At 41.0% G+C, this 22,146-nt stretch overlaps 1 protein-coding gene across 2 annotated transcripts in view; it reads left to right on the forward strand.

Annotated features, from left to right (window-relative positions):
* BNC2 (basonuclin 2) overlaps positions 1-22,146 on the forward strand; it is a 364,384-nt gene that overhangs the window by 231,654 nt on the left and 110,584 nt on the right. For both annotated transcript variants that reach the window (XM_050944150.1, XM_050944151.1), the window contains one exon: positions 9,438-9,540. In XM_050944150.1, coding sequence (XP_050800107.1) covers positions 9,438-9,540 — 103 coding nt within the window. The remainder of the gene's footprint in view (positions 1-9,437; positions 9,541-22,146) is intronic.

Genomic DNA, 22,146 nt, shown 5'->3' on the forward strand with positions numbered 1-22,146 from the left:
ATCCAGCACTTGTTTTGAATGGAATTTTTTTTATTTAAATAAAGAATAATTATGATTTTCTTGATCCTGGACCAGTGCAGGTTCAGCAGATTAGACCAGTGGTTCTCAAACTTTTTTTTCTGTGGGCCACTTGAAAATTGCTGAGGGTCTCGGTGGACCACTTAATGATCTTTCCAAATGTTTTTTGTACCATTAGCTAACTACTGTAAAGCGCTTTGGATAAAAGCACTATATAAAATAAACCTTAATGGTGATTAAAACATTTTTGTCCTACAAATAAAAGCACCTAACTCATATTTTAATAGCAGTAGTCTTGTCTTTCTAATGTGATGGATGTGCCCTCTCTCCCCTGCCATGGCAGCCCCCAAGCTGGAGCTGTGAAAGGAGGGGGTCTCTCCCTCTCTCCCCCACTGCAACAGCCCCTGAGCTGGGGCTGGGAAGGAAGGGGATCTCTCCCCCGCCACAGCAGCCACAGAGTTAAGGCTGGGAAAAGTCGTCTGTTTCTCTGGCCGCCACAGCCCTGCACATCCCAAATTCCCCCCACCCCCTCTTCTGGCCCGTTTCACCTACCCCCTATTCCCCCCACAGCCACCACCTCACATTGCATGTGCGTTTTCTGCAGGGTTTAGGCACCTAATTTGTGAAGCCATGCCTGTGCGGCTCCACTAATTAGGTGGTTGGGCCTTAATTCTCTCGTGTTTAGCAGCCCAGACACGGACCTTAGAGGGAACTATCCACGGACCACCTGAATGGAACTCACGGACCACAGTGTGGGAACATCTGGATTAGACAGTCTAAGGTACTGCAAAGCTGCATGCAGGCATGGATAAGGGTAGAACTGGAACCTCCTCCTTGTTTAGTAAAAATGCAAACTGAAAACCCCTCATTTTCCTTTTTATGATAACTGTGGACTTAAATTATCCCATTTCTTGATACAGACACACACACAAGGCCTATTTTTTAGTAACTACCTATTTATAGGTGCAGTTATGCACCAACAATGAACTATGGACCATTTGGTAGTCCATAGCCATCTAGCTTATTGTTTGAAAGCAGACACATGTGGTTAGACTTCTAAGTGCCGTCAAATCTGCCTTCAGCAAAATGTGGAGACACAGTTGCATCCACAAAGTAAGAGGTGATGTTGAAATCCAGCTCAGAATGAAACCCTTATGTGTTTTATTTTGCCCCATGCCTAGAAATTTCAGAGCAGTCCTTACCTTGTGTGTCACGTAGTTGGCTGTAAAACACAAGAAAACAGGAGCCCAGGTAGTGGGAGCCTGTACTACTTTCAGATGATTGTTTCCCTGTGCATTTTCCAACCAGGAGACCAGAAATGACAATGCTCTGATGTTAATTTAAAACAATGTGTATTGTCCTTTAGATTTGCCAGCTATTAAAACTAATATGATTTCAGTGGGTTCTTTTCATTTACACAACAAAACTGATTTTTTTTAATGAGACATAAATGAGAAAGGAATTAAAAAAAAATCTTTATTAGAATCTTTGAAATATGGGGAGAAAAATTGATAGATGTTCTAATGGCCTACTAAGTAAGCATAGAATGTGCTCTATTTTTATATACAAAATAAAAATAAAATTACAGTAACACAGCAAAAAGTCAGGTATTGTGATACAGAGGTTTTTACCACTGGGTCTTCAGTTCAAACCTTGCCCAAGTCATAGGGACATAGGTACAGGGTCTATGTTAAAAGAGCTTGTGGTCTGAGTCCAGGTCTTAGTGGAGAGACATCCCTGTTTCAAACTGTTATCACATTTGGCACTGGTTAGTTGCTCCTTTGTTAGCAGTCTGCTGAGAAGCTAAGGACGTAAAAAATAAACTACTCTCTCCTCCAAGTCAGGGCTGTGAAACATCAGTGGGGACATGGAGGGAAAGTTTTCACTGCCCACGTTGTGCCTGCTTTGTGAGTAAAGGATTTTATTCACAATGGCTGTCCATTTGAAACCTTTAAGCGCTAAGTTCATACATTGAATAAGAAAAAAGTCCTTTCCTGTAAGTAGATTACTTTCCTTAATTTTGAAGACAAGAAATAACAAATATAAACTTCACAGGGAAGGAGCATGCCCATATGAAAATAACAAGCAATTTACAGGAATTAGGTGTAGTCTTTTTGATGCAACTCCTCAAATTGTGGTTCACGTGTGTCAGTATGAGAAGAGATCTCTACATTTGTCATCAACCATGTTGTTTATAACATTAGGTTATTACTAAAGCCGGTCAGAATATTTAGTTCCAGTGATTTTCTGACCAAAAATACCCTTTTTGCAAAACTGAAATTTTTCCACAAGAAAACTTCAGTTTTGTTGAAAAATTTTGAATGTATTTTAGGAAAATCAAACTGATGGGAAAATCTAAATGAGGGCTCCCTAGCTGCCTGTCAATTTCACTCCCTCCCTGTAACAGAAAGTGAAATTGACAAAAACTTTTGGGGAGGGTACTGAGGCTGAGTTGTATGTCTCCCTAGCTCTCAGCCCTTGTTCCGACCAGCTTCAGCCTGAGAAGCTTGGGACCCACAGCTCTCTGCCTCTGTGATTCTTGGAGCTGGGGGAAAGGTGGAGAAGCTGGAAATTTGGGCTCTCTAACCTCTTGGCCCTGGAGCCAAGGAGAACGCTGAGCACCCCATCTGTCTGCCTTCCCAGGAATGAAGATGGAAGGCTCTTGTCAATTTTACTTTCTGCCTGCCATAAAAGCCAGCCAGGTGAGCAGCTTAGAAGTCAAAAGCCTCTGTTTCTGTTCTCCCTAACTGGAATTATCTTGAAATCCCTTCCCCATGAAAAATTTCAAATTTTTGATTGATTCAGGACAAAAAAATTCATAACACAAATTTTTTTGTGGGAAGTGAATTCTGCTCTCCAGCCAATTCTGTTCATTTCCTTCTAAGCTCCTATATCTCCAGACCAACTGCTTTACATTTTTTAAAGGAAAAACACAGCTCTGTGAAATGGATTACACAATGACCACGTTATTTTTTTGTGAAACATTTGTTTAAAATAAGATACTGAGGATTATTTTAAAAGGCAAAGGCAGGGACCCTATTACATGATGGAGAGAAGAGACCATTTTTATTACGCTCTTTTAAAAGTTACTTTTGAGGCTAAGATTTTGTCATCATTATTTTTAGTCAAAGTCATGGACAGGTCATGGACAATAAACAAAAATTTATGGAAGCCGTGACCTGTCTGTGACTTTTGCGGCTGTGGTTCCATGGTTTTCCCCACCATCGTGGTGGCTGGGAGCTGTGAGGTTCCTCCTCCGCCCATAGTGGCTGGAAGCTGCAGGGTGACCATATTTCCCAAAGAGAAAATGGGACATCCCAGCCACTTGCCTGAGGCGTCCCCCTCCTCCCTTGTGAGGCTGTCGCCCATCACTGGACGACTGAGGAGGGCCCCCTCAGGAGTCTGTTACCTGTTGCTGGAACTTTGCAGGGGACTTCCTGTCACTTGTCACTTCTGTCACCTGTCATGGGACCCCTGCCAGGCCCCACTGGCTGTCAGCTCCAGAGCCCTGCAGTCCCTGGGGCTGAAGCAGAAGTAAAATTCTACTTGGCATGAGTAAGGGTTTTGCAAGCTGTCCCTAAGTGTTTTACTAAAGGTTGCAAAGGGAGTAATTGTCGAATCTGAAACTAGAATACAGGACATACAGACTCAACATCCATTGCATAAGCTCTTTCTCAAAAGTCTTGAGAACATTGCAGACCACCTCTAATTTTGATGGCACGTCCCATTTTATCCCAAGGAGAAGATAAAGAGAAATAAATGTTCTTGTTCATCTCTCTCCTCGCCCCCCCTCGACCCCCGCAGCTAGCTTTCCCTTTCGTTATTGGCCATGGTCTCTTATGGAAGCTCTTCAAAAGAGCCAGACAGATTGATTTCCCATTATTGTTATGGGCTGCTCCTATTAATATGTGAATGATATATTCTTGTTAAATATAATTAAATGCTCCAAAACTACAGTATACCAGTGTCCAGTGTCTGAGTGAAACCCACACAAGTCTAGCAGTTCAGGTTTAAGGCTTTTCATTAAATCTGTAATATTGTGCTCAGAGCTATGTGCTGTATTGAATACCAGGCAATGTTCCCATATTCTTGCATAGACCCTATAGGCACAACTAAAGGAAACAGCAAGGAGGTATTTTTGAGGCACTGGGGTGATAAACGAAAACTTGAATTATATTTTAGCATATGCATGTTTTGTTTTTTAAAATTTTAATAGTAGTGCTTTTAAGATGAAAGAATCTGTCACGTAAATTATGTTGGGATGGATTTCGATTGAAACATTATGTTTCTTTCATTGCTGTTGTAAAAGTTCCTTGGAGACCATTAGAATCTCAATGGAAATGCAAGAAGCACTATGATAGGACCTCTGTGAAAAAGATATATAAAAATGTATGACACTGCCATTATCCGTGGATCATCAACGTGGTAGAACATAACAGCTCCTTTGGAGCTGCTGAAGAATGTCATTTCAATGCATACTTAAGGAGTCTTTTAACCTGAGTGCTATAGGCTGAGTGTACTTTACGATCTTCCTTGGAGGAGTTGTGCTATTTTGTATCAATCCATACATAAAGATCCTGTATTTCTGTTTTTCTTCAAGTCTGCTGGGTCTTTGATTTCTTTTCTTTTCTTCCTCTCTCTTTCTTTTCATTCCTTGTTGGCGGTATTACTGTGAGAAAGCTAAGTCAGAGAAATAGGTTTTGCATTTCAGTTTGAAATAATGTAGTAATATATTACATAGTTGTAAAAGCTCTTTAGCAATACTTTGCATTGGCAGTTAGAATGAAATCGTATTGTAGTTAACTTTTGAAATGTCTGACAGGATGTTGTACACTTGCATTTTTGTGTCTGTTTTGTAACTCAGATGGCTCAACAGTGAATACAGTGTTCAACTGCTACAGAGTCACATCAGGCCCCTTTCACTATCTCCCCTTCCCCCTTCAGTGTGCAAATAAAGAACTAACAAATGTCCTACTATGGTTTTGCCAAATCTGCACCATCACTTACAAACACACTGTTGGTTAAACACAAACTCTTCTTCCCCTTGCTACTTCTAAGTCCGTCCCCTTAATTGACTGTGTGCATCTCAAGAAGAGTTTCCAAATGCAGCTCTCTAGGTCATTTTCCAAATCTATAGTTACTCATTGTAACTGATAGGGACTCATTTAAAGCAAATACAATTAAAAAAAAAAAAGCACAGTTAAATTAGTTGTGTATTGGGCACTTCAGTGATCTGAGGTAGATGGCATCATGGAGTACATTAGCTTTGGATTAATTAAAGAAATGTTTAAAAAATCTTAAAACTATCTTTTTAAAAAAGTGTTGTTTACTAAAGATGATAGTCTTAGGTTCATATATGGCTTCTATTACCATAGCATCTGAGCACATCACAACCTTTGTTTCTTTTATTCTCACAACACTTCTCTGTTCTTGTTACTCCCGCTTTGCAGATGGGGAATTTAGGCACTGAGTAGGGTTTCCAACTTCCTACTCACACAAAACTGAACTCCTATCCCGCCCCGCCTCCTCTCACTCCATCCTCCCTTCCTCTGTTGCTCGCTCGCTCGCTCTCCCTACCCTCATTCATTTTCACCTGCCTACTCAGAGGGTTGGGGTGTGGGAGGGCTGTGGCTGAGGATTCCGGTTGTGGGTGCAGGCTCCAGGGTGGGGCCAGAAATGAGGAACTCAGGGTGTGGGAGGGGGCTCCGGGCTGAGGCAGTGGATTGGGATGCAGGAGGGGGTAAGGGCTCTGGGGTGGGGCTAGGGATGAAAGATTTGGGGTGCAGGAGGGGTTCTGGGCTGAGGCTGAGGGGTTCAGAAGGCAGGAGGGGGATCGGGGCAAGGGTTTGGAATGTGGGGGATGTGAGGGCTCCAGCTGGGGGTGCAGACTCTGGGATGGGGCTGGGGATGAGGGGTTTGGGGTATAGGAGGGTGCTCTGGGCTAAGGCAGCCGGCTGGGGTACAGGAGGGGATACTGGCTCTGGGTTAGGGTATGGGTTCCAGGGTGCGACCAGAAATGAAGAATTCAGGGTGTGGGAGGAGGCTCTGGAATAGGGCAGAGGGGTGCGGGGGGTGAGACTTCTAGCTGGATGTGTGGGCTCTGGTATGGGGCTGGGGATGAGGGATTTGGGGTGTAGGAGGGGTTGGGGTATGGGAGGAGTGAGGACTCCAGCTGAGGGTGCGGGCCCCGGGGTGGGGCTGGGGATGAGGGGTTTGGGGTTCAGGAGGGGGATCAGGGGCAAGGGGTTGGGGTACAGGCTCCAGGTGGTGCTTTCCTCAAGCAGCTCCAGGAAGCAGCAGCATGTCACCCCTCTGACTCCTATGCTGAGGCGGAGCCAGGTGGCTCTGCGTGGTGCCCAGTCCACAGGGCGTCACCGCCCCCCATAGCTCCCATTGGCTGCGATTCCTGGCCGATGGGAGCTGCATAACTGGTGCTTGGGGCAGGGACAGTGTGCAGAGCCGCCTGGCTGCCCCTTCGCGTAGGAGCCAGAAGGGGGACATGCCACTGGTTCCGGGAGCCACACAGAACCATGGCAAGTAAGGAGCCTGCCTTAGCCCCGCTGTGCCACCGACTAGACTCCCAGGCCCCAAAATTAACATCCTGACCACCAGGCCATCATCTTTATCTTTCAGAAATGACACCTGGTTCACATTAAAATTTATAGTCGTGTACCTGCATCTCTGAAGCCAGAATATGGCCTAAAGTATCAAGATTCCTGTGGAGCAAAAGAGAGGCCTAGTTAAGGCTGGGCTAAATATCTGGGCCTGATTACATACCTTAATAAAGAAAACTACTTACCACTGTAAGGTTTTCTGATTTAGCTATTTTAAAAAGAGACATTTTTATGTTTGTGGAAAGTTTACATGAATTTTCAAATATTATGTCATTTTGCTGTTATAAGGCCTTAACATAGGAAATACATAGTCAATTAAGTACTGTAATATTCTCAACACGATTAAAGCTATTTTTTAGTCACAGGAGAAGAGAAGAAACTGTAAGCTGGCAAACATTTTTTTCAGGTCATCATTTTAAAATGGCTAAGTGGAACATTTTCAAAGGGGTGAGAGAAAAGTCATTCTTGGGCTGAAACGTACTGTATTTCAAGTTTCAGCCTGATTCCAAATTTTACAGGAAACCTACAGATCTTGCGGGGGGTGGAGGGGAGGAGGTGGAACATAGGGAAAACATTATGGAAATTCTAGTTAGCTTTTAATAAAACAGCTCTAGCAAATGACATTATTTCAGATGGTGTGTGCACATGTGCATGCGCATAGCAGTAACATGAAATGCAACAACTCTACAACAGATTGGTGTAAAAAAAGTTTTTAAAAAAAGTGAAATAAGGCATTTGTTTATAAGGAGAAACATCTCATACAGTATAACAGGAATACCATTCCATTTTGTAATACCTTCATTCTCTTCACAGTACAATTAATTATGGAGTTCATTAATTAATGAACATATTAGAGAAGGACACCATTACTAACCAGGGGAGGTCTGATATATTACTGAGTCAATAAACTATTGAACATGAAACGGGACCTTTCAGTAGAATTTTTTTCCTTGTAACCCACAAACACACATATTATTCTGTATAGTCAGCAGTTCTTTTGTGCCCTTATATTTCATATTACTAATGATTTTAATCAATGATACATACAGCAATGTTTTACAACCAAGCTAATGAGTAAAGGCAGTTGACTTTGGAAATAAGTCCCTGAAATATCTGGATATTTTATTCCACCAGGGCTTTTGAGAGTCAAAGGTAGTAAAAGAGCAGACTAGATGGGAGGGAGGAAGGACTCCTGCATCAGAAATCAAGCAAAGAAATACAGATTGAATGAGTCAGTAAACCGCAAATGGCTTGAAGTTGCTGTGTCTGATGCAAATAAATAAATAAAATGTTTAAAATAGCTTGAACTCTTTTCATTGGCAGCAGACAAAGAGTTTAGCTTGCCCATGCTAATGTTTTCCTTACAAATCTGATGCTTTCAGTACAAGGAAGAGCATTTCTGTTACTTACAGGTATTGCAGATTTTTAAGTGGAAGAGTCTAGGACAGGTTTGTAAGGCAACAGCATTCATAAAGCTCCCATGTATCTGCAGTTATAGGTACCAAACTCCCTTCCCTCACTGAACCCCCAAGTAGTCATTGATTGCATCTAAATCAGTAGAGAGATCTTTTCCTGGAAGTACTGATTGTTGCAGTAGATTGTTAATCTGTGAATGATCAGGCTAAGTCCCCTCTGTCTCACAAACCTCCATGCAAATCACACCTAAATGCAAGCCATAAATTTATTGGTAGCAGTTTGAAGAGTACAGGTCATCTTTAGCACTGTTTAGAAACACAAGTCTCACCACATTTATGCTGACTTTCTGTGGACGCTTTTCCCCCCCACCCCTTAAAGTAAACTTGCTTAGCTTTCTTAAGTACTTTAGTTTTAAGAATGGGTTTAGTTAGATGTATTCATTGTCCAGATTTTAAATCTCAATATTCAGTCTCTGTTTTTAGTAGATTTCCTTTTAAGAAAAAGTCGAAAACATTTATGTCAAGTATCAGAGGGGTAGCCGTGTTAATCTGGGTCTGTAAAAAGCGACAAAGAGTCCTGTGGCACCTTGTAGATTAACAGACATACTGGACCACAAAAGCTCATGCTCCAATGCATCTGTTAGTCTGTAAGGTGCCACAGGACTCTTTGTCGCTTTTTACAGATCCAGATTGACACTTTTTGGAAAACATTTATATTTTAATACTTATATGGGGCTAAAAGGTAAAGGGCTGTGTGTGGAGATCGGAGAGAAATAATGGGTGCAAAGGAAAGTTGCGCTGTATCTCATGAGCCAGTCCTACCTGTGCCTCTCTCATTTTACTGCTGCTTTGGGAAAACCAGTTCCCAAACCAATGGCTTCCTTCTGATACTTAACTGAATTAGATCTTGTATGAATCCCAACAGGGAAACATGAAAATAACGCTTGGACGGTGTAGAAAAAAAGAGATCTTTGCTCTGCCGTTGTATATATTTTTATGTGTATTTTCACTCTTGATTATAACCAACATAATATAGTGCTATGTGAAGATATAACTCTAATAACATTTTCCTTCATGCGCTTGATTGAAAAAAAATTGAGTTCTTGGTCTGTATTCTTTTAAAGAATTTAAGAATTTATTCAGCCTATGGAATAATAGAATACATTATTATTGAATGGACTTTTTTATAATTGGTAAGGGATATTGATAGATGCATTTTAAGGAAAAATAAACCCTACATAAAAGAATTAACAGTGCTTTGCATTTTAGAATTTCTTTTCCTTTTCTTTTTTTTAATGTTCAAAAACCCCAGCCACCACATGGGCAGATATTTAAAGAACAAAAAAAATTATCTGGTAAGATATTTATGTGCATTTGTTTCTTTTCCCAGGCCATCCGCTGTACACTGGTAAATTGCACATGTGAATGTTTCCAGCCAGGGAAGATTAACCTGAGAACCTGTGATCATTGTAAACATGGCTGGGTGGCACATGGTAAGAAATATCTATTCTTTTATCCTCTCTGTTTTGTCCATCTCTCTCTGTCTCATTAGATATAGTGATAATAGCTATATCTGTCCATGCACACATGGGTGTGTGCTTTTTTTAAAGCAGTCCCTACATTTGAGAAGAGAGGGTCAATTATGCCAGCAGCGGCTTCAAGTGTCAATGGATGCAATGAGTTTGTTAACATTATGTGGATAGCCAGTGCTCCATTGGTAATGAAAGAAGTGCTAGGTCTCAAGCAATTTTTTTACGTTCATATCTGGTGTAGCAAGCCCAGAGGTGCCGGGGCTCTGAACTGCCAAGCCTAGAGGTGCCAGTGCTCAGCCCTGGCACTAATTAAGCACTGTGTATAGCTCAGAGAACATATTCTAGTTTCCAAGCAGTAGTGCTATGCTCACAGGTCTTAGCAGGAAGGCAAGATGTTTATAGTATGGTTGCACTGTGGAGTTCACATTGCCCATATGCAGTAGCCAAAGAGTCACTGAATTCCCGTGGAAACTCAAACATACCACTGTCAGGTTTTGGAGACAGGATGCCAGAATGAGGCTGGTATATCCTCCTTGGCTGAATGAAAGCCTTGATGGTAGTTCACCCTCATAATATGGCTTAGGGAAGATAAATTCAGCTGCTACGTTAAAGTGGGTAAAGGAGCGCTGGAGACGGAGTGGACTTATGTATTTGGCTTGCATCTAAATACATTTTATAAATATACACTAAATGCTTGGGGTTGGATTTTTTTTTTTTTTAAGAAGTTAGTCACAAACCTACCACAAACCATGTGTATCTTGATCAGGTCGAATATAGTTTCAGTAAACACAATTAGAAGACAAATAAGAAAGAGACATTTTCTTCTGAAATGATTTCACGAACATCAGGAGAAAAGAGAGAGATGGCTATCTTTGCAGAAGAAATTTACCTCCGAGTTTCCTTCATACAGTTCAGGCTATTAGACCCAAAGCAAGCATACTCGCCATTCTCACTTTTTCCAAACATCCAGTGGGTTGTGTTGTATAAATTCTGTTTTATTTCAGTAAGATCTGAAGGAGAAGATCAGTACCTTCCTCCTAAAATGTCCTTGGTTTCTATGTATTTTGTGCATATTTATGTAATGCATAAATGTGTGTGTGCTGAAAGTAAGCATGTCCGAATGCTTAACAAAACTGAAAAGCAAGCAGTTCTAGGGGGCTTTTAACATGTGCCCATTCCTGGAAGGGAAAAGAGTATGTGTGACGTTCCCCTCTGGTGTTATCCTGATCAGTGATCTGCTAGATCACTCCAATATTTGACTCTGGGAGCCAGCCTTACCTGGCTCTGGTGTGAGAACCCCTACTCCTGGGCTGTTCATTCACAGCCTCTGGCATGTAAGTTGCTCCTTGTATTGTGCAACTGAATGACACTAGCTAATATCTCTGGTCCCAGACACAGCCCTAGGAACCTCCATCTTGCAGTGTCCAGTTATGCCCACTGGACTCTGCAAGCTTATATGAGTTCATCAATTTAACAAAGAAATAGACTCATAGACTCTAGGACTGGAAGGGACCTCGAGAGGTTATCGAGTCCAGTCCCCTGCCCTCATGGCAGGACCAAATACTGTCTAGACCATCCCTGATAGACATTTATCTAACCTACTCTTAAATATCTCCAGAGATGGAGATTCCACAACTTCCCTAGGCAATCTATTCCAGTGTTTAACTACCCTGACAGTTAGGAACTTTTTCCTAATGTCCAACCTAAATCTCCCTTGCTGCAGTGTAAGCCCATTGCTTCTTGTTCTATCATTGGAGGCTAAGGTGAACAAGTTTTCTCCCTCCTCCTGATGACACCCTTTTAGATACCTGAAAACTGCTATCATGTCCCCTCTCAGTTTTCTCTTTTCCAAACTAAACAAACCCAATTCCTTCAGCCTTCCTTCATAGGTCATGTTCTCAAGACCTTTAATCATTCTTGTTGCTCTTCTCTGGACCCTCTCCAATTTCTCCACATCTTTCTTGAAATGCGGTGCCCAGAACTGGACACAATACTCCAGCTGAGGCCTAACCAGCGCAGAGTAAAGCAGAAGAATGACTTCTCGTGTCTTGTTTACAACACTCCTGTTAATGCATCCCAGAATCACGTTTGCTTTTTTTGCAACAGAATCACACTGTTGACTCATATTAAGCTTGTGGTCCACTATGACCCCTAGATCTCTTTCTGCCATACTCCTTCCTAGACAGTCTCTTCCCATTCTGTATGTGTGAAACTGATTGTTCCTTCCTAAGTGGAGCACTTTGCATTTATCTTTATTGTACTTCATCCTGTTTACCTCAGACCGTTTCTCCAATTTGTCCAGATCATTTTGAATTTTGACCCTGTCCTCCAAAGCAGTTGCAATCCCTCCCAGTTTGGTATCGTCCGCATACTTAATAAGCATACTTTCTATGCCAACATCTAAATCGTTGATGAAGATATTGAACAGAGCCGGTCCCAAAACAGACCCCTGCGGAACCCCACTTGTTATACCTTTCCAGCAGGATTGGGAGCCATTAATAACTACTCTCTGAGTACGGTTATCCAGCCAGTTATGCACCCACCTTATAGTAGCCCCATCTAAATTGTACTTTCGTAGTTTATCTATCAGAATATCATGCGAGACCGTATCAAATGCCTTACTAAAGTCTAGGTATACCACATCCACCGCTTCTCTGTACCGGGCTTGTTATCCCAAGGGGAGTCTCTGACATGCTCTTCAGTAGAATAAACAAACAGATTTATTAACTACAAAAATAGATTTTTAAGTGATTATAAGTCAAAGCTCAAGAAGTCTGATTTGGTCAAATGAAATAAAAGCAAGATGCATTCTAAGCTGATCTTAACATTTTCAATGCCCTTACAAACTCAGACACTTCTCGCCACAGGCTGGCTGGTTGCCCTTCAGCCAGGCTCTCCCCTTTGATCAGCACTTCAGTCGCTTGGTGGTGATGTCTGTAGATGGAAGTGGAAGAGAGAGGACGACCATGGCAAAAATTTCTCCCTTTTATCATGTCCTTTCTTCCCTCTTGGCTTTGCCCCCCCCCCCCCGCCCCCTTTCAGAGTCAGGTGAACATTACCTCATCACAGTATCAAACTGACCAAAGGACGAGGGGGACTCAAGAGTTCAACAGATCCTTTGTTGTTGTCTAGGCCAGTGTCCTTTGTTCCTGTGAGGCTGGATTGGGTTTGTCCCATACATGCCCTGATGAGGTGTGAACTGCCCCTCTACTCTTTGGGAGTTTTTGCCATGAGGACACATTTTCAGCCTCATAACTATATACATGAAATTATAGCCTATAACATGACTGTAACAACAATTACTATAACATCACTATAAGAACAATGCTCAATGCATCATGAGTTTTCCGAAGACACCCAATATGACAAACTTTGCATTGCATAGCACACACTCATATTATAAGGATGAATATGAGGGTGCAGGGTGTTCTCTCAAGGTACAGAACATCACAGTATGCAGGTACAGATCCATTCCTGTGTTGCTTGTAATGAACGGATAAAGCCCACTGCTAATACTGAAGGTAAAACAAACAAGTAGGTAATTGATTTGCATATGAATTATGAACTGGATTCCTAACTGGGCACAGCTTCTTTCTGTTCCCCAAAATTTCAAGACAAGATACATGATCTTGCAGTATAACCAGATCCATTCGCATTCTTAGGGGCTTTCAGCCATCTCAGTGTCTTTGTAATTCAGTCCGGCTTCGTGCAGGATCAGCACACAATGATCTGCTGTTCAAAGGGGAGGGAAGATTACTTATCTGGTTTATTTCAAATGGCCAGACAAATTACATCTCCATGTTGAATATTTGTAATCATATGGCCTTCTGCATGGACTTTATTTTGGACTATAGTAGCCCAAGGTTTTCTGGTTTTTTTGCTTTTCACCAGAACTCCACATAACAGTGTGGCTTGATTTCTCTGGTTGGTAGTTTTCTGTGAAGTAGATGGGTTGAAAATTGGAATATTAGAAGATAGGCCACCCCAATACATATAACAGAAATGGCCCAGGTACTAAAGGTGAAAGATGAATGCTGTAAGCACTGGGCACACCACTTGCTCCTATGCTGTAGTGTTTTCATATAGAAAAGTTGAGTTCAGCTAGATATTAACAAAAGTGTATACTTTACAAATGCAGCCTGCAGAAAATCATTTAATTTTCTTTTAGCTCCTTTAAAGTAGATGCAGCCAGAGTATTTACATTTTATGGCAGTATAAGGCTAGTCAGTTGTATATTGCATATGCACACTCAAAGCATAGGCTTATAAATTAGTTCCTGAAGACTGTGTGATGAGTCTGCTTGACTTGTTGACTTTAGCTGGTTTCCAAAATTTGAGAGGGGCATTCAAAAGGAGACTGATTAATTCATTGTACTGTTGCACCTGGATTTTAAAATTGATGAATCATCTTACTGTTCAATACTTCCTTTAAGCCCGAAACACTGTACTTACATGTTCAGTGAATGCAAGTGGTAGTTCCTACTGCATTAACTAGAGGGGTTTCTTCTGGTTTTCTTTAATTAATTTCCACTCATATGCTTGATAGATGAGGTAGTGTTTTATTAAATGGGATTATCAAACAATAGGTGTTTCCAATAAGAAGTACCAAGCATATCCAAGCTTGATTACCCAAAATCATAATTAACTGAAGAGGTCAAAAATAGGCCTCATTTGCAATTGTCAGCTGTTTTCCCTGACTCATCCACACAGAGTTAATGCATGCTAATAATTGTCCATTTGAAATGTTGGAATTCTGGGGCCAAGAAGGAAAGGGCGCACAGCCATAGTGGTATTATTTCACATAGCAACTGCTGGCCTGTTTCTTTTTCCTGTTTCCATTGTCTTTCTCATGTTTTTCTTTCCTCACCTAAAATGAGCTGTGCGCTTCTTGAAAGGAAAGGTTTCCTACAAGTTCAATTCTTTTCTATTCAGAAGTGCCAAAGAAGGATGTCAATATAAGAGCAGATTCATCAAAGTGGTTCTTTTGTGGCAAGATAAATGTTTCTGTTGGCAAAAGTTCAGTTTATCGAGTTTTGACCCTGCACCCTTTCACTATAGTGGTAATCCTACCATCAGCGTTTTTAAGGTTCAAGCCAAAAACTTCATAGAGTATAGCCCCCTTTTCTAGTACGGCTGTGCTTAAGAGGGAATTGGTTTTTATCTTGTGTGACTTGCTGGGGGTTTTTAAGGGGTTGTAGAGAACTGGACTGTTTTAATTCCCTTCCAGCTGAAACTTGCCATTTGCATTGTCAGTTTGGATGGAGATTTATTTTCTAAAACAAAAAAAAAATCGTTTAAATTGAATAAGCCATTTCCTAGGCCTAAAGCAGTAAAACAGACAAGGGTTAAAAAAAATCTTAAATCATTTTATATGACCCATAAGATACAAAAATAAATAAATAAAATATTAACAGTGAAATTGTGTGTGCACTTTGATTTAGTGTAGTCCAGGGCCATTTGGTATTTTTTTAAAGAAAAAAATCAGATACTTTGAGTAGACACTGTAGCTGCTTCTCCTAATATTTTGGTTGTGTGACAAGTAACAGACACTAATAAAATAGCCTTAAAACTATACCAGATTAGGTACAAAAATCCACTTGTTCAACCTTAACCATGATGATAATGATAATGGTATTTTACATGCATGTCTTCTCCTCCCGCCCCCATAAATAAATAAAATAAATCTTATTTTAGACCAGTGAGAGAGGAGAATTATTCGAGGCAGTAATAAAATCCCGGTGATTACATTGACTCAGCATTTTGTACACTTGATCTGTCATTGATAAAAGAATATGAACTGTCATGCCACCAGATTTGAGATATACCTATCTCATAGAACTGGAAGGGACCCCAAAAGGTCATTGAGTCCAGCCCCCTGCCTTCACTAGCAGGACCAAGTACTGATTTTTGCCCCAGATACCTAAGTGGCCCCCTCAAGGACTGAATTCACAACCCTGGGTTTAGCAGGCCAATGCTCAAACCACCAGAGTTGTGATGTCCAACTGAATTACTGACCTGATACAGTATCAGTGGAAGTACAGTGTTACCTTCTTGAAATGATTTTTTATTTTTTCACAGAACAATTTCACAATAAGAAGAAACATGTTTTGCATATCTCAGTGTGTTGAAACTAGTCAGGACTTTCATTCTGTTTCACTACAAATGGCGTTCCACTGTATCAGAGTTCACTATTGTCAGTTTTACTGTATGTTTATTAAACCTTTGAATTCACTGTCACACTGGCTGAAAAATAGTCATATAATCAAAAATAGTTTCCGTTGTTACCCATAAATTGGTCACCAATCTAAACTCAGTTAGATGTCAGATACAGACCTGTTCTTGATATATAGTGCAACTATTAATATTCTTGAGCTAGTTGAATTTCACACTATCTTTGGAATCGAGCTGTTGAGGGCAATTAAGTATCCTGTGAATTTTTTTTTGTTTGTTTCCTTGTGCAAAAGTGGACTTTTTCTCAAATCAATAAATTGGCCCTTAGCTCTCTAATAAACTGTGCCAGGTCTTTTTCTTGGTGTATGCTGAGCAGGGCAGCTTGGGTCAGGGCCTTTTATTCTAGACACTCTGCTTTGGGGTCTCTCTGAGCTATACCTGTCCTCTGAACGTCACATGACCTCCTCTCTAAGCTGGGCGCTGGCCAGGCCTTTTCTCTAGTTAATCTGAGCTCAAATTCCTTGGTGGATTTAATGAAACAGAAACTGACTGGAGTTTGCAGCACATCGTGCATAGCCATTATTCCTTTTGGTTGAAAAGGTGCCATCCAGCGAGTATTAATACCCAGTCTCACTATGTGGGTTACACTTTAATCTTGTCGGAGAAATAGTTTTCCGCTGTCAAGTTTTTGTATTATGCACTCACTAACTTGCTGTAAATGAGACTAACAATCAAAACAGTGACCCCCACCAAGCAACAGAGAGTGCTCTCTCGTAAGTTCACATGCATGACATGACTATGACTTCTTGTTTATTCCGAATGGCTGAGCAGCCATTTCTATATGGTAATTTGTAAAGTTGTCAGTTAAGGGAATGGTGGGGGGGGAAGAGAGACAGAGAGAGAAAGGGAAAAGGAGGGGGGAAAGAGATGTTATTGTCCTATCAGCTACTGAAAATTTTAGAAATTTCATCTCTCCCTAACCAGACTCTCTGTACAAGTCTCTGTGAGGATGTGGTTTAATGGGGAGGTTTAGGACTTTTAACACGAGCTGCATGGGGCGGGGTGGGGGAAGTGTTATGTTAAATTAAAAACCTTTCTGTGTTATCACATTTATCTCAGTCCAAAGCTGTTGAATGACAGAAATCTGGAGCATTACATTTGCAAAGCCAGAGGTCAGCTCTGGCCCAAAACCAAAGGAGGTCACAGGTATAAGCCTCTGCCTAGAAATTGGCGTGGATTGCAATTCGGGGGGAAGGGAGAGGTGTGTGCATGCACACTGTAGGTAGATTTGAACAGAAAAATCTTTCTATATTTTTTAACCATCTCGTAGAATTTAATAGAGACTCATCATCTTGCTGTAGAATACTATAGGATGCTTTTAAAAAACCCATTTTCAATTACATTGTATAGGTTTTCAGAGTAAATTCATATTAAGTGGTTATAGAAACCTATTGATTCCCTCTTCAATTATATAGGACTTTTCCACAAGCATCTTTGTAAAGGAATTTGTTTAGCTCTTAGTTACTTCTCCATCTGGTTATAAAGACCAAAAACTAATCTTCATGGTTGTTAAAGTGACTTTAAAATAAAAGTAGTGTTAATCTGGCTCTGGACTGGATTTAACTGCTGCTGAGGTTCTCAACAGACAGCCAGGTTCTTGGACCTCCCTGGGCAAAGTCTCTCTGATCTGTCATTTTCTTTTTGTTCTAGTTGTTTTTGCCTAAAATCAGTGGTCCTTTCTCAGTTTGACCTGGGAGGACCATGTATTTGTTCAGTTTGTTTCCTTGCTCATCAGCTTACAGTTGTTGTGCTTTAAAGGAAAGTATCCATGTAAAGAAACCACACAATGTATTAGCCTTTTTCTTCTGGTTTTGCATGCTTGTAAATATTTCAATTGAGTATAAATACAGATGGATCATACAGAGTCCTCACAAATTACGGGCAAGAATCACCTGCTTCCAGTACTGAAGTATCACTGTGGGATGTATCGGTGAATGCAAGGGACAGAGATTCGGAAATCCAGCACCAAATTCTCTGCTCCTCCTCACCCCAATCCCCCAAGTGTAATGTTAGAGTAACATTTGGCCCATAGCTTTCATTTTCAGTTCTGCTACTGATGCATTGTGTGATCTTGATTTAGTCATTTTCATTTCCCTGTGCCTTGGAGTCCCTGTCTGCAAAACAGGTATAATACCCACTTTCACAGCTGTGGAGTCTCAACCAACTGTAAAGCATTTTGACATGTGTAGATGGAAGTTGTTGTAGAAATGCAAGACGTTATAATTACTTGCCCATTTGTTAAATTATTTTATTAAAGTTACATTTACAAACTAGCCTCCATCTAGAGATAAACAAGGCCACATAGATTTTCCTCCTGTGATGAGAGTTAAGAAAGTCTTCAACAATTGGTCCTTCCCTTGTAGAGAAGAGAAGCCAGTAAGGGGTATGGGAGCTGTAACTAAGGGTGCTGGCTTGAAGTGGTTTCCATCATATACTGGGTTTACAGTTTGGTTCAATGGCTCTCCGCTCCCCGACTATACTAATTGTTGCAGCACTCCTGGTAAGAAGAAAATTTTTCTATTTGAACTTACCAACTCCTGGGGGGCTTTAAAAATATGGGGACAATGCAAAAATATTAGTAATTTAATTTTGTTAATGAAGCATAATAAAGGATAATTTTGCTTTCATGGAAATTCCTCTATTAAGGGACAGTAGCAGGTCCCAATTCAGTTTCTTCTTTGAATGAAAGCCTGTGGCATCACTGAGCATGCTCAGTGAAGTAGGGGTTAACTATATGACCATTGAGGAAGATGTGGTTTGAGTCTCTGAATGAACAGGAGCAGCAGATTGGTTGGGACTGTCTGCTGGATTTTGAGCTTCATAGTACTTCCAGTACTGTGGAACTTCAGAGCAGGAGTCTCAGCTGAGCTGTGGCTATCAATTTGGGCACTTTCGTAACAAGCGGTCAAGGTTACCTGAATTTTAAATGAATGAAACCCATAACACTGATCCTGCTGCACATGAAGTGCAGTGATGTGCTAGCCCCTTTATCAGTTTATTACATCTTAAATTTTATATCTTGCTAACGATCCTAAAAGAAGCTTAATTGTTTATAGGAACATCTTAATTAACTAGAGTTCAACAGGTTAAGCAGAACACAAACAAAACAAACTCAACCACTCCATTCAGTCTAACAGCACAAGTTTAAAACAGGAAGAAGGATTTGATAGCAAGAATAAAAATTGCATATTGCTTTCACATGTTATAATGTAATGATGAGGCCTTGGGTAACTTTACCTCTGCTTTCTATATTGTGAATGTGACAATCACTGGATGGGAAAAACATTGAGTTACCTTTACTTAGTAGGAAGAACTTTGACTCAAGCTATCGCGTTATGAGGAAATTTGCTCCAGATTAAGTTAGCAGACCCCCCCAGTTTTTTTATCCCATTCCCATCCGGATTTCAGAAACAGAAAATGTATTCTGGAAAGCATACACTTAAACCCCTGAAAGACTTCTCTAATTACATTCTAATTGATTGCAGTCAAATTTGCTGAAGTGTATTTAAACTGGAGCTGTGTGAAATGGTCACAGTACGTGAACTTTATGGCAATCACCCACAAGTGTCTTCTTTAGTTGTGGCTGCTGGGAAAGAGCTATGTTAAAAAGGTAATACTAATCACATGGCCAGGGCCGGCTCCAGGCACCAGCGCAGCAAGCAGGTGCTTGGGGCGGCGAAGGGGAAGTGGCGGAAAAACCCTGGAGCAGGCCCTGTACATGGCCTAATATTACAAGGGCTGAACATCTTCAGCCACTACTGATATCAGGGCAGAAGGGTCTCCATGGGAATTTGAGGGTGCCCAACAGCTCTCAGGAGGCACTTGGCAGGATTGGGCCTTAGGTATAGTTACCTAGTTAAGTGTACAATTGCACGGTTACATTGGTTAGCTTCAGCTCCTCGTTTTGTAATGTTTGAAACAGAACGTCACTTGTACCAACTGGTGATTGTTGGCAGCCTGCTGGCCATCTCAGGCTCATGCAGCCAATAGTGATTTGGGGATTATCAGCCTTAAACTCCACTACGGTCTTAATTTGCAGAACAAAGCCCTTCTTGCCTTCTTAAGGCAGCCTTATAAAATGATACTTTTCCACTCCACCCAAGTGGGTGGATTTTTTATAGGTGATATATATTTCGTTTAAAGATTAGCATCTCCCAGACAAATTATGTAATGTGGCACAATGAAGCTTGGGAACCTCCAAATTCAGTCTCTTAATCCAGGATTCCCAAACTTGCTTACATGCAAGAATATATAATAAGTCATCCAACTCAAATACAGCTGGGCCCCAATCCCATTGTAGTGTAGATGGGGGGATGCTTCAGGTTGGGTATGGAGGAGGCACAGATGTTTGGTGAGTAGGCAGAGGGAGGAAAGCTGGAAGATGAATGGGTAGTCAAAGGAACCTAGGTGCATGAAACGGGTAACTTCTGTTACAAACTGTAATCCTCAACAATAATTTTTTTTAAATGTAGGCCCATGTGCTGGTCAGAAGTGGCCATCTCTGCCAGTAAGACAATTATCTTAATGCATTAGTATAACTCTGTCCCTATTCTCATGATCTGTCCCTATCAGTTTAAAAAAAACAAACAAACCCCGTGCTGTCCTGCTTTTGTAACCTGCAGACTCTGGCCACTTGAAGGGCACATCAGCCAACTAGGCTGCTGGCTGAATGCATACATTCCACAAGGACCATCCTGATTGGGCCTGCCACATGTTGACACCTGCTCGTCCCTGCCCACACATGGCACTCCAAGGAGATCTCCCTCTTTGCTTCAGTCTTCCTCCACATAGAAGCTCAAATCCATATGGTGGCAGGGAAAGGGTAAGAGGGATTTGCTTTTGAAGAGGAAGAAAGGGAGCACTGAGTTCTCTTGTCTGTCTCACTGCTTCACTTCTCTCTCTCTTTACCCCTCCACCCCCATGCAAACCTCCCTGACCATCCCCTGCCCTCAGTGACAGCTGTCCTGGTTTTTCACTTAGACAGCCTGCTCACCCTGAGAATGTTTAATAGTCTGTATTTTATTCTGGGAACAGAGACCAAGGCTCCCCTATCTCTCATAGCAGTTAAGTCCTTTTGATCATACCAGACATCAACAAGAAAAAAAGAACTGATTTTTTTTAATTTAATTTTCTTTTAAGGTTCACTTCTGAGTTTAAAAAATATCCCCTCTCATCGACTATCTCCAAACAGTCAAAGTTGCTTCTAACCTTCATATCACAGGCAATAATTTAGGGAAACTTTTTCTTCCACTATTGGTGAAAAAACATATATATATAAAACATAAAAGAAAACACCTGTTTGGCTTGCAGGAATTGGCCTGGGAGGCAGTTTTCCTGACAGGCCAAAAGCAACCATCACAGAGCCCCTTTAAAAAAAAAAAAAAAAAAAAAAGTCCGGATTTTTTCCCCCTATTTCATGTGAGCATTGGCAGAAACTTTGACAAGCAGTTCTTCATATTTTATTATGTTCTTGTCTGGCAGAATCTCTGTCAGGCAAAAACCTTGTCAGCGGAAAACCTGTCATAGGATCAGAGGAGACAAAAACAGGTGTCACACAGGCAGTCAAAACTGAAGGAAAAAAAAGATTAGGCTAAAGAGAGAGAGGCAGACAATTACATTAATGCCATTGCTTTTATCTTATAGATGTGTGTTATTATCTCGGGGTGCTGAGTGCGCAATTGCCTCAAAGAAAAGTAGACAGGAGACAAGGGGAAACTTGATAGTTATTAACTGAAGAGGCAGTGTGTCAAAGCTGGATGGGGTTCAAAGTTTTGCAGAGGGATAAAAAAAATAGCAGACAGCAAAGCAACGTCTGTGAACAAATGGTGGTTCTGCTTTCGGCTACATAAACCTAGTAGCAATCTAAATTTTTTAACTTGGAATCAGATCATAGAGAGAGAAATTAATGAAAGATTTCATTCAGACTTTTTAAATAACATTTATTCTGTGTACATGCAACTGAAATACAGTCTGCTTTTTTTTTTTTTTTTGTCATTCAAGGGGCATGGTGAGGCATAAAGAGGCATTTGTCAGCTTAGCTGTATTGTTTGGGTATGTATAAAACACCCATGATGAACACACGTTTATTTTTAAAAAGCTATTAAGAAACCTTTAATTAAGTGTGAACATCTGTACATGCAAGCTGTAAATTAAGAGATCACATATGTGTCCCTCTGTCAGAGACTAAATGAATTTGGCAAATGGCTTCCATTGCTAGTTCTTAAATACTGTAAAAATTCAAAGGAAAAGTTGCTCTTCCTCCCAGATCAGAAAATGCTGTCCTCGCTCTCCCTCCACAATGTTTTAAAATCTACAGTGACTGAGTGAATGTCTCCTG

The sequence above is a fragment of the Gopherus flavomarginatus genome, chromosome 3 (assembly GCF_025201925.1).
Source record: "Gopherus flavomarginatus isolate rGopFla2 chromosome 3, rGopFla2.mat.asm, whole genome shotgun sequence".
In the NCBI taxonomy this organism is placed as follows: domain Eukaryota; kingdom Metazoa; phylum Chordata; order Testudines; family Testudinidae; genus Gopherus; species Gopherus flavomarginatus.